General features: G+C 42.5%; 1 protein-coding gene across 10 annotated transcripts in view; it reads left to right on the forward strand.

Moving 5' to 3' along the window:
- The window catches only part of LOC122701661 (28S ribosomal protein S17, mitochondrial), a 33,063-nt gene that overhangs the window by 12,580 nt on the left and 3,043 nt on the right, over positions 1 to 17,440 (forward strand). For 4 of the 10 annotated variants that reach the window (XM_043914850.1, XM_043914851.1, XM_043914852.1 and 1 more), the window contains one exon: positions 3,518 to 7,360. In XM_043914850.1, coding sequence (XP_043770785.1) covers positions 3,518 to 4,560 — 1,043 coding nt within the window. In that variant the 3' untranslated portion in view covers positions 4,561 to 7,360. Of the gene's footprint in view, positions 1 to 1,646; positions 1,742 to 3,517; positions 7,361 to 15,957; positions 16,129 to 16,152; positions 16,433 to 16,635; positions 16,776 to 17,440 lie in introns of those variants that run through there. The other 6 variants (XM_043914853.1, XM_043914858.1, XM_043914859.1 and 3 more) reach the window with 6 other exon arrangements.

The following is a 17,440-nucleotide window of genomic DNA, read 5'->3' on the forward strand; positions in this document are numbered from 1 at the left end:
GATAATATACATGTTTCAATGCCATTCTCCCAAATCATCCCACCCTCGCCCTCTCCCACAGAGTCCGAAAGACTGTTCTATACATCTGTGTCTCTTTTGCTGTCTCACATATAGGGTTATTGTTACCATCTTTCTAAATTCCATATATATGCGTTAGTATACTCTATTGGTGTTTTTCTTTCTGGCTTACTTCACTCTGTATAATAGACTCCAGTTTCATCCACCTCATTAGAACTGATTCAAATGAATTCTTTTTAATGGCTAAGTAATATTCCATTGTGTACATGTACCACAGCTTTCTTATCCATTCGTCTGCTGATGGAAATCTAGGTTGCTTCCATGTCCTGGCTATTAAATCTTTTTCTTTTCCATACCAAAACCCCTCTACCATTTTTACCTGTTTTTCATTATTTTTTTTCTTTTTATTATCAAACATGTTAAACTTGTCTAAAACCCACAGCCTTGGTTCTCAGTCTTGTTCACCTTTGTGATAGGATCCCTGTCATACCTATGTTACTACAATTTTTTTCTTGGAGATTACCACTAACTTCCTTCCAGTGAAGTCCAGTGGCTAAAACAAACCACCATTATCATGTTTTATGATCAGGTTGCATTTGACTGTGTTGACTTGACTCTTGAAATTGTCTCGCACCTTGGCTTTCACACCATTCTCCCTACCTGTTCTTTTTTTTTTTTAATTAATTTATTTTTAATTCAAGGGTAATTGCTTTACAACATTGTGTTGGTTTCTGCCATACATCAACATGAATCTATCATAGGTATCCTACCTACTCTTTTGAATACCTTCTCTTGCTCCTTATTCTTCTAAAGGCACATATTTCTTATGGACTTGGTGTTCATTCTGCAGTACTGTGCTTTTAAGTAGCTTCTCTATGTCATTTTTTCATTTATACATCTCTAGCCTCAGTATTTCATCGTACATTCTCTTCCCAGAGTTTAGATTATATTTTTGTTTATGAATGTCATACTGTCATTTTAATCAAGTATTTCAAACCCTGGACCTATTGACTCTCTACTCCTTTAAACCATCCTACTAAATATGAGACTTCTTGACCAAAAAAAAAAACAACCCAAAACCCCAAAATCTTGGCTCCTTTTTGTGGGCATACCACCTATAGTGCTCTGCCTGGTTATATTAGGAAACAGTGAACTAATGGGTATGTGTCAGATACCGAGTCATTAAGCCAGGTTAATGTACTCCATCTTAATTCTTTGCTCAGACACCTTGTTTCATCATTTGGGCTTGGTTTTCTGTCATTCAAACTTGAGCTTTCTAAAGCTGACTCTGACTCACTTGTCTTTCTTGCTTTTAGTGCTCTCTGTTATCTTAGGTAGGAAAACTTACTCCTTTTTCAGCCTCACTGGACCTAAATTTTTAGCCTGACAGGTGCTGCACTGCAGTGCTCTAAACCCTGTTTAGAGGCTGATAATTAAAAAAGTTTGTCAAGAACCCCTAGCACTTTTCCTGACAATGATGAGTAACATTATTTCCACAAACCTTCCTATCCTGGAACCTGGAGAATAGGAAACTAAAAAAGGAAAATGAAAAACTCCCTTTTCAGGCAAATTGCCAGTGTAGGTGCCCATGCAGAAACCTGAGCTATTCTTTCCCACAGGTACATATGCTGCCATGTGAAGGAGCCATACTGTCTCCCATTATGTCCCTACCCAAAGACTCTCAACTAGAGAAAATAATTACTACACTCAAGGAAATTTCCAGGTAATTCCCTGGCAGTTCGGTGGTTATGACTCAGTGCTTTCATTGATAGGGCCCAGGTTCAGTCCCTGGTTTGGAATTTAAGATCCTGCAAGCTGTACAGCATGGCCAGAATAGAAAAGAAATTTCTAGACTTCATTATCAGCTGTACCTAAGTGGTCAAGGCTTTTGGTCCACAGATGAGGTTGAATAAGTGGTTTATTTGTATCCTCCTTGTCAGGGCAGGCAGCCTAGCAGTGTCCTCCAAGGAGACTGCTTGCATTTTTGCATTTTCCTGTGAGACACAATCAATTGTTTCTCTTACAAGGATGTGGTAAAATGTTTCTGTTGATGGAAGAACTGAGATAGAATGATCTGGTTTGTGCAACCTCATTCTGGTGTGCCCTCTGGGGTATTGCTTGTCTTTGACTTTAGCTGATGTCTGTTTAATATCTAGAAATTATCTTCCTAGCTAAGGCGAGACATGGAAAATGTCTAATGGATCTAGCAATGAAAAGGTTAGGAATGATATTAATGAGAGAAGTGACAGGGGAGTAATTAGCAAAACAGTCAGTTTGTATGTTGCTGAGTTAACAGGAGGTTTAAAAAAAGAAAAGAGCTAGTAATTGGACTTCCCTATCAGTCCAGTGGTGAAGACTCCATACTTCCACTCTAGGGGGTGTGGGTTTGATCCTTCGTCAGGGAACTAAGGTCCCACATGCTGCTGGTACAGCCAAGAACTAAAAAACAGTGCAGCTAGTACATATATGGTACTTCTTACAAGAAACTCAAATGAGAAGGTGAAGCAAAAAAAGAGGGTGACTGCTAAACTAGAAAGAAAGTGAAAGTGAAAGTGGCTCAATTGTATCCAGCTCTTTGTGACCCCATAGACTATACAGTCCATGAAATTCTCCAAGCCTGAATACTGGAGTGGGTAGCCATTCCCTTCTCCAGCGGATCTCCCCAACCCAGGGATTGAACCCAGGTCTCCCACATTGCAGGCAGATTATTTACCACATGAACCATGTAGCTAGACCAGAAGGCAGTGTCAAAACAGGATCATTCTAAGCAGGAATGATTCCAGCTTGTTTAAAGTGCTGAATGGAAGGGGTCAGGGAGAGTATAAGTAGAAAATAGAAAAAATGGGGCAAGGTTCTAAAAGAGATGGGAGTAGGATTAACAACAAGGAGATTAGGGTAGCCTCCACTTGCTGCATGGGCTACAGTTTGTGGGGTCGAAAGGAGTTGGCCACAACTCAGCAACTAATACAAAACTTGCCACAACTAGAAAAAGCCCACATGCAGCAATGAAGACCCAGCACAGCTGAAAATTAAGTATTAGTTTTATCATTTTAAACAAAAGATTAAGATAGGAAGAAATACTTTTGAAATAAACAGATAGTGGGCACTACAATAGAATAATCCACAGGTGAGATTGAGAAGGTCCTGGACGTGGCCCTGTGTTCTCTAAGCACAGTCTTTTCTGTCTTCCACCTCTGAGCACAGACTTGCTTCTGATATTTCTTATTCTCCTTTCCGTTTTCTCCCAATTTTGTATATTCCTGATTGATCTCTTCTTTTTATGATTACCCCTCATATTTTAAAATTTCTCCCTGCTCACTGCTTCTTTGTCATCCTCTTATAGCCTTTCTCCTTTGTTGCATGGCTTTATTTCAAAACTTTCAATGCCCCATTTTCACTGTCTGCACTTCTGTCAATTTCGTTTGGTGATTTACTATGCAGCAATTTCTTTTTCAAACAGAGAATACTGAAGTGTTTATATGTTCTGAATTTCTTTTAGATGGGGAGAATAGACCAGAAGTTAAAAAATCAAACCATAATATTTCTGATGAAAATCAAACCCATGACATGATAATGGAGAGACTAACAGGAGACAGTTTCTGGTACTCCATCTTAGGTGGACTCTGGGATTTTGATTACCAGTTAGAATTCAACCAAGAAAACCAGCAGAGATACTTAGGACAAGTATCTTTTACCCACAGAAAGATCACACAAGAGAGAGGCCTTGAATGTAGTAGATTTAGGGAAAACTATAATCTGAACTCAAACCTTCTTATGCAACAGAGAATTCCTTCAATGAAAATACCCCTTAATTCTGACACACAAGGAAATAGCATCAAACGTAATTCAGACCTGATTTACTATCAGGGAAACTACGTAAGAGAGAATCCTTATGAATATAATGAGTGTGGAAAAATCTTCAATCAACATCTTCTTCTTACCAGTCATATACATGCTGAAGGGAAACACAGTGAATGCAGGAAGGCCTTCAGCCAGAACTCATCTCTTACTCAACCTCAGATGATCCTCACAGGAGAGAAACCCTATAAGTGTGATGAATGTGGGAAAAGATTCAGCCAGAGAATACACCTTATTCAACATCAGAGAATTCACACAGGAGAAAAACCTTTTATATGCAACGAATGTGGGAAAGCCTTCCGTCAACATTCATCCTTTACTCAGCATCTGAGAATTCATACTGGAGAGAAACCCTATAAATGTAATCAGTGTGGTAAAGCCTTTAGCCGGATCACATCCCTTACTGAACATCATAGACTTCACACTGGAGAAAAACCTTATGAATGTAGTTTTTGTGGGAAAGCCTTCAGCCAGAGGACACATCTTAATCAGCATGAGCGAACTCACACAGGAGAGAAACCCTATAAATGTAATGAATGTGAAAAAGCCTTCAGTCAGAGTGCACACCTTAATCAACATAGGAAAATCCACACTCGGGAGAAATTGTGTGAATATAATAAATGTGAGAAAACCTTAAGCCACAGTCCTTCCCTTACTCCACAGCACATATCTCAAAATTTTTAGCTTTGTCCTAATGGGGGTGTTGGGGGTGGTAAGGGAAATGTATGAATATATAAATATAGGAAAATTTGGGTCAGACCTTTTCATCCTGTTCAATATCAGATTATTCATAGTAGGGAGAAAGCTTATAAATAAACTTTTAATGCATAGAAGCCAAATAAATTTAGACCTTAAATTTAGCATATTATATTCCCAGGAGAAGTTATACATAGTGAAAATAATTTATTTTATAAACAAGATTATATTAGTAGTCATGTTCCAAACTTTTTTTAATGACCAGAAATCCTGTAGGCAATGACCTATCATTATTCCCTTGTGATTTTTATAGCATACAGTTTTTAAATTATATAAAAATTAATTAAGGCTATTGTGTAGTATAACCAGTCACATAAACTTGAAATAAGGAGAAAGCAATATTTCTCAAACTTAAGTCATTTGTGTGTATCCTTTACCAATTTTATCATACTTAATGTTTACTTAATATTTTTCTTTAATAAGACTCGGGATTTTTAGCCTTGTCCTAGGAAATATTTATGGAGATTGTGAGTTTTATATGCTAATTATATTCTAATTTCCATAAAAATACATATATAATTTTGAAGTTGAAAATATTCATTGGTGTATCATCTAAGTCTTCTGTACCATCATTTGAGAAGCCATGTGATAGGATATGGCAATAGTAATATTATTTTTTAGGAATCCTTGCATTATTTTCATCAAACAGGTCCTGGGATCTCTAAGATGAGTCTTAGAGGAGACTGAGGGTCATATTGATGAACTTTGAAAAGTGATTCAGAGAAATCTACTTTTCTATCCTGTTCTAGTTTTAAATTTCCCTATGGCAAACAGATTTTTGAATCAAAATTGTTATTTCTGTTACATTTGCAGGTTTGAATAGAGAGGAGGTTTTACTTTATACTGACAGGGACTTTATAAGAATCCCTTCACCTCCCTGCATCACTGTGGAAGTCAGAAGTAGGGGCTGTACCAGAGGGTGAGCAGTGGTGCCACATTGAGGCAAAGAACCAGGAGAGAGCCTTATTGGTTTATATAAACAACTAGGGAAGTGTAGGGCCTTCCCAGGTGGCTCAGTGAGAAAGAATCTGCCTGCCAATGCAGGAGCTGTGCGTTCAACCCCTGGGTTGGGGAGATCCCCTGGAGAAGGGAATGGCTACCCACTCCAGTGTTCTTGCCTGGAGAATTCCATGGAGAGAGGAGCCTGGTGGGCTACAGTCCATAGGGTTGCAAACAGTCAGAGCTGATTGAGCACACATGCAAGTAAGTATTACTAGTTTGCTTAATAATTCACTTTTTTTATTGAAGTATATTTATGTACCACCTTTTCCCAAAAGGAACTTAAGGTGGTTAAATTTTATAATCATTGCCTTGTTTGACAGAAATCACAGTTTGATGTTACAAAGCATTGTAAATATAAACCGTCATAAACCATGAATAGCTACATGTAGGGAGCTGCTTGTTTCTGGGCTTTCTGTTTTTCTCTTGGCCTTCTTAGTCTTGGCTGAAGAAGCCATGAGACCAAGTTGCAACCCACTCCCCTTGCTTTCTTTTTTTTTTTCCTTCCCCAGTCCCCTTGCTTTCTCACCTTTCTTCTAACATATCTCCTAGCTCAAGACTTCCCCATTTCTTTATTCCTGTGAAGGACTAGATATCATAGGCCTTACGCCAAAGCTGGAATGATTTAAATTTTTAATAAAAAATTAAGACACTAAAAACTGAGAAAGTAATGAAATTATTTCATTTCATCATGGAAGTTAAACTTTTCAAGTATATTTTTGTCCCATACATCAGTGGATGAAATAGTTAATAAAACCCTGAGATACTGGAGTGAGGGAGGATTTCTAGTAATATGTTTAAATACCTGTGTAATGGAGATCAAATTTCAAGACAGATAAGTTCTGAAAGTGTCTCTTCACCAAAGGGAGTGACTTGCAAGATTTATTTGCCCTAAAGAGGCAGAGTGTAGAGCTCTCAGGTTTCAGGAAGAGAGAGTGAGGCAAGATAAAGTCTCAGACAGCAGAGGTATAGGTTAAAGGAAGTAATGATTAATTACAGTTGGTGAAGCCTTTGATCAAAGTATGCAACCAAGAAAAAAAAATCTGAATCCACAAAGAGTGCTAAAGGCTTCAACAGAAGGCAGTGTATCTCACACAGGGGAAGAAGGAGAGCAGTACAGGATTTTCAGAAGAAGATAAGCAGAATTTGGACAATTTCAGAAAAGAGGAGTCTGAACTGAAGGAGACCAGTTGGCCATGGATTTTTACCAATTCTTCATAATATTAGAATCTATTATCTATGCTTAAGGTCATAAATGATTATGCTATGTTAACTGTACAGTGAACTATGTCATTCTGGTGTGAATTCATTCTCATGTCCTTTGTTATCTTCAACATGTTCTAATTTAAGTGAATCCTAAATATATTTATTACATCAAAATTCTAGGGAGTCATAGGAGTGGTTTACTCATTCAGAAACCCAACATAATGACTTACCTCTGTCTAGGAGGGCAAGATATTACCCTTTTACATATATTCATTCATTTGTTCCATCCAACCAGGTGACGTTGCCTTTTTTTTAAATGAAAAGAGATACTTAAGCTTAGATATGATAATAAGCGATAATTATTCAGAGTTTCTCAGACTGGAATGTCACTAGAACATGGATCGTCTTACTCCTAGTCCAGTGAATAAAAACAGTGCCTGGAACACTGTTTTATAGCACTCTGAAAACATTTGATAAATGTATTAAATTTAATAAAATGAGAGATTGCTGCTCAATACCAAAATTCGTATGACTCTCTTTCTCAGAATCTCAGAGTAAAAAGGATTATTATGTTGATAGATTCTCTTATATCCAAAGGGCTTATGGGCTGAGAGAAAAACACTCATTTGGATTTTGATTAATTTTCAATTTATTAATTTAAGAAACCAAATGACATTCCTTAAGTAGCCAACATTCCTCTAATTATTCATAGATGTGCAAATAATAAATACTTAAGAATTTCTAAAATGAGATATCCTTACTCTTGTAAACACTGATCAGATTTAAACACATCTAAACATTTCATTAAAGTTGCAGACCTAAAATTTCAAATGTTATTTAAGTGCCTTAAACACATTAAGAAACAGGTAAGAGGTACCCAGAATATCAAAATAATTATAACGAAACTAGTTATAAAAATGTCAGACTTCCCTGACAGTTCAGTGGTTAAGACTCCGAGCTCCCAATGCAGGGGACCCAGGTTCCATCCCTGGTCAGGGAACTAGATCCCATATGCCACAACTAAAGATTTCACATCCCACAGCTAAGACCCAGCAATGCTAAATAATATTTTTAGAAATCAAAAAGATTTTTAAAAAGGGAAACAACCTGAGGAGTATCTGATGAATGGAAAAGGAAAAATCATATATATACACACAAAATACTATATATTTTACATTATAGATGTATGTGTGTATATATGTAAATACAAATTCCTTCTCTTTATATATACAAAATGAGGCTTCCCTGGTGGTTTAGTGGTAAAGAATCTGCCTGCCAACACAGGAGACACGGGTTTGATCCCTGATCTGGGAAGATACCCTGGAGAAGGAAATGGCAAGCCACTCCAGTATTCTTGCCTGGGAAATCCCATGGACAGAGGAGCCTGGTGGTCTGCAGTCCATGGGGTCGCACAGAGCTGGACACAACTTAGCAACTGAACAACATCAACAACGTATACAAAATACCATAGACTGCTAGTTTGCTTCAGTCGTGTCCGACTCCTTGTGGCCCCATGGACTGTAGCCTACCAGGCTCCTCTGTCCATGGGATTCTTCAGGCAAGAATACTGGAGTGGGTTGCCATGCCCTTTTCGAAGGGATCTTCCTGACCCAGGGATCAAACCCATGTCTCTTAGGTCTCCTGCATTGGCAGGTGGGTTATTTACCACTAGTGCCACCTGGGACCATGGAGTGAGTGATTTATAAAAGCAGAAATTAATTGCATACACTTCTGGAGGCTGGGAAATCAAAGATCAAGGTACCATAAGATCTGTGTTAGTAGGGACCCACTTCCTGGTGCCCTCACCCAGTAGAAGGAAGTTTTCTTGGAGTCCTTTTATAAAAGAGACTGAATTCCATTCATGAGGGCAAAACCTAATCACTTCCTCAAAGCCCCATCTCCTAATATCTTCACCATGGGGGTCAGGATCCAAAATAAGAATCCTGGAAGGATACAAACATAACAGTGACCATGAAGAGAAATAGCAAGAAGGATGGATTGGGGGAGGGCAGAGGGAAGAATGAAGAAGATTGAATATGAGAATGAATGATGGGTTGGAGGCTGATGGCTGAGAAAGAAGTTTATCAAATATGGGGATCTTTTAGTCTTTTCGAAATAAGCATCTAATTTGTGTCTTACACCATGAATGATTGCATGTTGTTTTTTATTTTCCGAGTGCCAACTTCTTTATAGGTTAATTTTCTGTTGGTGCAAGCAGCAGAATTGACTCTTCAGAACACCTCCCCCAGGATCCATTATCCCCTGTCACCTCCCATTCTCCCATCAGAGCACTCAAGATTCATATTCCTGGAAGGTAATCTGATCGGTTCAGCTTGGGCCTTGTGCTAAACGAAGACAGAGCATATTGATTGGCAGACCCACTGAGGGTGCTGTAAGGCAAGCAGAGAAAAAGTGAGCCTGGCATTCAGGCAGAGAAAGATTTATTATAGGAAGAAAGAAAGAGACTGGCTTTAGAGAGAAACCAGTGCCCTCCCTTTACAGCCAACCCTTCTATACCCTATCGATGGGGAATTGTGCACCGCAGGGAGGGGGCCTCAGTTGATCTTTAGCCCGCAACTGGGGTCTTGTGGTCATGTAGTGAAGGGATCTCATGGTTAGATGGTCATGTAGTCGAAGGGATCTCACGGTCAGGTGGTCACGTAGTCTTGAGAAACTGGCACCAGCAGGGAAAAACAGGGTATCACCTTAAGGAAAAAACAGGATGCCCACCAGGGCAATGTGGCCACTGTGACTTCATCCCTTGTTTGTCAGATCACCACAATGGGCCATATTTTAACTATACATTATGAGCCCCTTGTGAACCCTAACATTCTAGCCTTTTTGATACAGGATAAGGGTCGAAGTCAGTCTTCTATATCTGCTTTGCGCTGGTTTGGGGCGACGTCACGGGATAAGATTAGAAAAGACTGGAATGTGGGTTAAGGGAAGTCTGAGTGGGCTTGAAGCTTTTGATAACTGGAGCAAGTTAGAAGTAGTTCATGAACAGTCTGGTTGGTGAAGGCTCATAGGGGATCCTGGAGAAACTTTGAAAAAAACTTATTAGACAGGGGCTGAAAGTTAGAATGAGGGTTAATATGAGAAGGGGGCCCAGTAAAGGTAGAACCCATGGCATCCAATCCCAACTGCTTAACCAGTTTTCCCATGAATTACTGAGACGTTGACTTATTCTTGAGGCCCTACTTTTCAGATTCCTTGCTGCCTCCTTTACAACACCAGATTTATTGGCGTAGAAACAGCAGGCTTCGCCTAGAAAAAAACACAGGCCTCCTTTTTCTGCAGTGAGAAGGTCTAACCCTCTTCTGTTTTGAAGGAACACAGCTGCCAGGGAATCTAGTTGGCCCTGGAGAGTGATAAGGCCAGCAGCTACTTCTTCTAGGCTTTCAGTATGATCCTTAGAGAGACTTGATAGTAGTTTAAAGAGGTCATGAGCCCTGCAGTCCCTGTTCCAATCCCTGCTGCTATTCCTAAGCTTATCAATAAGGGAATGAATTGAATTGTTTCTTTGAGTCCATTGTGGATTAGTGGGATAGGGAGGGTTTGATTGTTAGGAGCAATAAAGATATACCAAGTAAGATCAGGGTTATTTATTTAATTATTTTCAAGTTTGTAAACAAGTCACATGACTGTATTTGGAAATGCACACTTCCTTATACCTTTGCCAGCCCTGGGTTTTTTTTTTAATTATTTTAATCGGAGGCTAATTACTTTACAATATTGTAGTGGGTTTTGCCATACATTGACGTGAATCAGCCATTGGTATACATGTGTTCCCCATCCTGAACCCCCACCCACCTCCCTCCCCATCCCATCCCTCAGGGTCATCCCAGTGCACCAGCCCCGAGCACCCTGTCTCATACATCAAACCTGGACTGGCAAGATCAGGGTTATTTAAAGGGGCTGAGGAGATATGGGAGAATTGAGGTATCAAGTCTTCTAATGTCTCATTGCAGGTGTGAATTGGAGGCTCAGGAAAATTAAGGATGAGGGTGGCGGGGTTAAGAGTAGGGCAGCGTTCAAAAGAGAACTCGGGAGATTCTAGGAGGGTGATGTGAATTAGTTGGATACAAGAAGGTGATAGAAGAGCCCTGGCCCTGTGTGAGAGTAAGTCCTTAAGGTCATGTGATGAGCGAATGACCGTGGGTGTCCCAAAAGTAAGTTTCCTTGCTTTCTTGAGCGAGAAGTGTAGCTGCAGCCAGAACACGCAGGCAGCCTGGCCATCCCTGTGTGGTGGTATCCAGTTGTTTTGACAGAGGAGCACTGGCGGCAAAGAAAGGGCCCTGTATCTGTCCTAAGGCTCCTAGGGCAATTTTATATCTCTCAGTATGTGGAATATAAAAGGGCGAGAAAGATCAGGCAGTGTTAAAGCTGGGGCCGAGAGAATAGCTTGTTTTAGAGCATTAACGCCTGACATTTGACATAGGCTCAAGAGGCTCCGAAAGATCTGCTCCCCCCACCCCCCGGGGTAGCTTGGTATAAACGTTGTGCTAGGAGGGCAAAATTGGGGATCGTAGATACCCAGCCAAGCCCAAAAAGGACAGAATTTCTGTTTTTGATGTATGAAGTGGTAGGGCAGATATAAAGGACTTTCTATCAGTAGTTATATGTCTCTTTGGTGATGTCAGAGCTCCAAGATGGGTGACCTCAGGAAGGGAAAGTTGAGCCTTAATAGGAGATGCTTGATAGCCCCCGATCAGCTAGGAAGTTGAGGTGTTGTATTGTATGTCGCTGAGAGTTTATGAGTGAGGGGCTACTATGGAGAAGATCATCTACGTATTGAAGGATAGAGCTTGGGGCCTGGGGCCCTGGGCACCTTCAGTCCTCAACAGCGAGTCCCAGGAGTCTGGGCAGAGATGGGTCCGAGGACTCCTGCTCAGGACCGGGAGGAAATGTCTAGACCCCTAGAGGGGGATTAGGTCAGTCTACCTTCCAATGTCCCTTCATGCCACAATTAGAACATGGACCCAGAGAGGGCCTGGGCTTTAGGCATGAGCCGGCCTAGTGCCCTTCTTTATTGCACTTGTAACAGGACCTAGATGATTTCTTTTCTCTGTCAGAAGATTGAGGTTTGGAGCCATGTAGGGCAGTGGCTAAGAGATGATATTTAGCCTGATCTCTCTAGGCCTTTTCTGGTTTTGCCTGTTCTTCCTGGTTATTGAAAAATTTTTTAAAGCCAAATTTAAAAGATCTCATTGAGAGGTATGAGGACCTTCCTCTGCCTTTTTTAGCTTCTTTCAAATGTCTGAGGACTACTGGGAAATAAAATGAGTATTAAGGACAATAGTACCTTCTATTGAAATTGGATCTAATTTTGTATATTTTTGTAGGGCTTCTGTTAATCTAGCTAGAAATTGTGCTGGATTTTCATCTGGCCCTTGAATTATTTCTCTGAGTTTATCAAAGTTAACAGCTTTATGTCCTGCTTTTTGGAGGCCTGCAATAAGGCAAGTCACCATGTGATTACGGGCTGTTCGCCCAGGACACCTGCCTGGTAGTCCCAATTAGGGTCATCCCTGGGAACAGCAGCTGAGCCTACAGGCTTAGAATCATCAGTCCGATGTATTTCATCGGCATGAGCCTGAGTGACTTGCCAGACTTGTTCTTTTTCTTCTGGGAGGAGGGTAGAGAAGAGTATAATGTAAATATCATGCCTGGTCAAGTCATAAGACTGAGTGAGATATTTAAATTCTTTTAAATAAGTGTCAGGGTCAGAGGAAAAAGAGCCAAGACGTTTTTCGATTTGAGACAAATTGGAGAGGGAGAATGGGACGTGCACCCAAACAATGCCTTCTGTACCACCCACCTCTCATAAGGGAAGGAGGGTAGTGGGGAGGGATTCGGGGTCCTGTCTCTTTAAGGCCGTTCGCAGCCGGGTAAAAGGAGGGGATTTAGGAAGGTCTGGATAGGGACTTGACCTTGAGACTCCGGAGTAGGGGGTTGAGCCGAAGCCCCAGAGCCCCTTTCGGAAACAGCCCTGGGGGGAGGGTCGGAAGCGGCAGCGGCCCGCGCCTGACAGTGGAAAGGAGCCAGGGGAATGTAAGGTGGAGGTTGTGGGACCGGGTCTGCTAAGATAGGATTAGAGGCGACTGAAGGTGCACTGTGGTCAGAAGGGTCAAAAGAAGAGGAAAAATCCAAACAGGGATCAGGAGACATAGTACTGGGGGGATGTGGCCCAGAATGGGCTAAAAGTATTTGGGAAGTAGGAGAGGATGTACAGAGAGAGGGCTGAGAGCAGAGAGCAAAGAAAGCCTGAACGTAAGGGACCTCTGACCACTGCCATTGGGGCAGCAGAAGTTATCGAGGTCCCGTAGAGCAGTGTGATCGAGAGTTCTGTATTCTCGCCACTGGGCCCTATTATCCAGTCGCCATACAGTGTGAGAGTAATAAGTGAGCCGCTTTGGCCTTCTTTCTCCTTGAAACCCAAGATTCTTTATATTTTGGAGAAGGCAGGCTAAAAGGGGTAGGTTGGGACTGAGAATTTCCCATTATAGTCAAATAGGGAGGGAGGGCAAACAAGGGCGAATGAAAAAAAGGAGGAGAAAGGTCCGAAAGAAAAGGCGTCCCTGTTCTCACGGCCTTCTCAGACAGCGACAGGGTCTCCCATGAAATGGGTGTCCCCTATTTCAAAGTGAGACCAGGGCCCAAGGGCCGTGGGATCCTCCGCCTAGCGCTAGGGTTTCAAAAACCAGACGAGAGAAAAAGGATCCGAGCTAGAAGGAATTCACTCACCCCTGCTGGTGATGAAATGAGAGCCGGTGTGTGGATGTCAGTCCAGCAAGGTAAGTGAAGAGTCCCGTCCCGGGGCTCGTCCCAGTTTCTCGGGGAGGTCCAGGGGAGGGAACCTCTGGAGAGGAGCACACCTAGCCGCCTTGGGTCTTCCCTCCCAGGTTTCCGCACCAGAAATGTAAGGCGAGCATGGAGAAAAAGATAGTAAGCTGCGCATTCAGGCAGAGGAAGATTTATTATAGGAAGAAAGAGACTGGCTTTAGAGAGAAGCCAGCGCTCTCCCCTTAGAGCCAACCCTTCTTATACCCTATCAATGGGAAATTGTGCCCTTGGCGGGGGGGGGGGGGGGCGGGGGGGGGGGGCGGGGACCTGAGTTTATCTTTAGCCCACAGCTGGGATCTTGTGCTCATGTAGTGAAGGGGGTCTCATGGTTGGGTGGTCACGTAGTCTTGAGAAACTGGCACCAGCAGGGAAAAACAGGGTATCACCTTAAGGAAAAAACAGGATGCCCACCAGGGCAATGTGGCCACTGTGACTTCATCCCTTATTTGTCAGGTCACCACAATGGGCCATATTTTAACTATACGCTATGAGCCCCTTGTGAATCCTAACAGGTGCAGACACAGGAATTCACAAAGTGCTCTCACCCCAGAAGACAGGACACTAAGGGGTGATGGGACCCTATCAAATCCACCAAATGGTACACAGATTCTCTTAAACTGAGGACATTGAAGATACAGCAGATGCAGGGAAATAGAAACAAAAAACCTTTTCAGAGTGTTGCTTATCTGACTACAGGCAGAGCTTTCTAAGAGTGAAGCTGTTGTTAATCTCCGCTCAGGGGAGATTCCAGCTAGGAAGGAGATCAACCAACCACTGACACCAGGATGAGAAATTGCCTAAACAAACACTATCATAAAATGTTGAACTTTCTGTGGTTCTCATAAAAGCCCATCTGCCTTGTCTAAAAGTCCATTTGTTTTCCCAGAGGCCCTTTCTCGCTCCTTCCTTTCCCCTGTTAAGTTAGTATATGTTGTTCAGTCGCTAAGTCATGTCCAACTCTTTGCGACCCCATGGACTGCAGCATGCCAAACTTTGTGTCTTTCACTGTCTCCCGGGGTTTGCTTGCTCAAATTCATGTCCATTGAGTTGGTGATGCCATCCAACCATCTCATCCTCTGTCACCCCCTTCTCCTGATCTCAATCCCCCATTTCTAGTTTTGGTATATATCCCCTACATGTAGTTTTTCAAGTCTCTCCTTTTGCTCTTGAGTGCATTTGTGAATAAACCTGGTCTTTTTGCCTGGTGAGCTATTATCGGTTCATTCACAGTCCCACCACCAACACAAACCTAAATTAGAACAGGGAAAGTTGAGGGAAAGTAGAGGGTTGGAAAAAAATCAACAGATGTCTATTCTACCTTTGATGGTGTGAAATGGTTTGATTTGCATTTTAAAAAATCACTTTGGGCATTAGCAAGAGAGGTTTTCAGCTTGCTTGTAAAAGAAAGGGATTTAAGTTCATAGCTAGAAGGAAATATCTTGGAAAAGTTTTTGTTTATATGAAATAAGGTACATAAAGTTATAGGGTTTTCCTGATGGTTCAGTGGGTAAAGAATCCTCCTGCAATGCTGCATATAAAATAATTACCACTTTTATTGAAAATCAGCTCCCATTTCTGAAATTTCAAACATCTCACATTCTCCCCATCACCATCCCTCCTTTTAAATCTATGTGCTAAGTGTGCCCTTGGCCTTAATTCTTTATCTGAAAACACACTTCAATCAAAGGCCACGATCGCTATTTTTTTTTTTTTTCAACTATCCATTAGGTCTCTCCTAGTCGAGCAATTGCCTAACAAGAGCCTGGTATATTCCCAGACTTTCTTCTATCTGAGAAGGCAGCAGCAGTAGCCTGCTCATGGCCCATCTAAGATGTTCCTAACTGGCATACATATATATGTACCCATTTCAGACTTCTCTCCATCTCACAATATTGAGAATTAACATCTAAAGTCATACCAGACATAAAGATCTACATAAGTTTATCTTAAATGCAACTGTTGGGGGTGGAAATGCTTAAGCATTTCAGTCTCAGCGTTTGGCAGCCTCTAATGTTTCAATGTTTGATGAATGAAGCTCCTTTTATTTGGAAGGCCTTGTCCAATGTCTGGGAGCTCAACAAAAGCAGAGAGAAACTAAGTGGAATAGGTAAAGTAAAGGCCAAGTCCCCCACGCACCGGACCAGGTACGGGTGCAAAAAGCAGACATCAAGGTCTCCAGCGGAGCCACAGCCCGCGGCTGCAATTAAAAGGGAGTGGGTAGAGCCCTGTCTTTAATCCCGCCCACGACTGAGAGGACTCGCAGCCAATGAGTGGGCGGTCTGGGGCGGAGCGACCTGCGTACGACGTGACGCCATCACGCTCCGCTCGGCGCTCTGCCGGGCGTACGCCGAAACTGTGGAGCTCTGAGGTGACCGCCGGCCGCGCGCCGTCGCAGAAGGGGGCTGTTTTCGGGTCCCGAATTGCTGCAGCGTGGGAGCCCTTTAGGCGAGTCGAGTCGAGTTACAGGACCTCGGGTTTTAGGGGCGAAGGGAGCAATCACCGCAAACCATCCCCTGGCTGGGCGGCATAGACTCAGTATTAATTGATCTCGAAAGGTCTCCAAGTCAAGGTCTCCGGTGGGGTGAACTCCCGGGCCGCCCGCCTCAGCCTCGCACGCCCCAAGTAGCCGGGCTCTGAGCCTTTAGGGAGAGGCAGCCCAGCGGGATGGAAAGAAATAGGGACGCCAGCGAATGCCAGTGTTTATTCGCGCTGTTGAGCGCCTTATGGGTTAAATCCTCGAAGCACTTCAGTGAGTAAGCCCCGTTATTCCCATTTGGTAGAGGGGGAAACTGAGGCTTGAGGTTAAAACTACAATAGTGAAATGTGTAAGGACCTCTATGAAGTGATGATTCCAGAAGGCCAACAAAAACTGTTTCTGCACTTGGGCGGTTCTAGTGACAATTCTTTGGGTGAGTCACAATCGTCAGACTAAACTTTGGAATTTATTTTCAGGTGACCAAAGCCACATCATGTCCGTAGTTCGTTCATCCGTCCATGCCAAATGGGTCGTGGGCAAGGTGATTGGGACAGCCATGCAAAAAACTGCTAAAGTGAGAGTGACCAGACTTGTTCTGGATCCCTATTTATTAAAGGTAAGGAACATCGCTTTTTGCAGATGGCATTGATGAATCACCAACAGGTTCAGGGTTCTGAGCAGAAACACTGTCAGGGAAGGTGGGCTGAGCCAGTGCTGAACATCAGGCATTGTGCTGGTCGGTGGGTGTAACACAACGGATGATTCCTGGTTCACACTCAAGTTTTAGAGACTGCACAGAGTTCATTTCAATTCAGTCTGATGATACTGCTATAGACATTCTGTGTGCAGAGTACTGCGGAAGCAGAAGGTAAGACTAATTCTTCCTTCCCTGCCTGCTGAAGGAGAGCTTTTTTTTTTTTTTCCTGGCCATTCCAGGCCACATGTGGGGTCTTCATTCCCCAAATAGGGACTAAACCCATGCCCCCTGCAGTAGGAAGCACAAAGTCCTCATCACTAGACCACCAGGGAAGTCCCAAGAGCATTCTTGGTTATATAAGATCAAGCTGAATCTCCAAAAGGATTTTATCCAGGAACTTCCTTGGCGGTCCAGTGTCAAGACTCCGCCTTCCAATAGGGGTTCAATCAGGAATTAAGACCCTACATGCCATGCAGTGCAGCCAAAAAAAAAAGATTTTATCCAGAAGACCAGGTTGGGGGCAGGAGGAGTGGGGGAAGTCATTCCAGCCATGGTGAATAGTTTGTGAAAGTTCCTTTAGCCAT

Source organism: Cervus elaphus, chromosome 10 (assembly GCF_910594005.1).
Source record: "Cervus elaphus chromosome 10, mCerEla1.1, whole genome shotgun sequence".
Classification (NCBI taxonomy): Eukaryota; Metazoa; Chordata; class Mammalia; order Artiodactyla; family Cervidae; genus Cervus; species Cervus elaphus.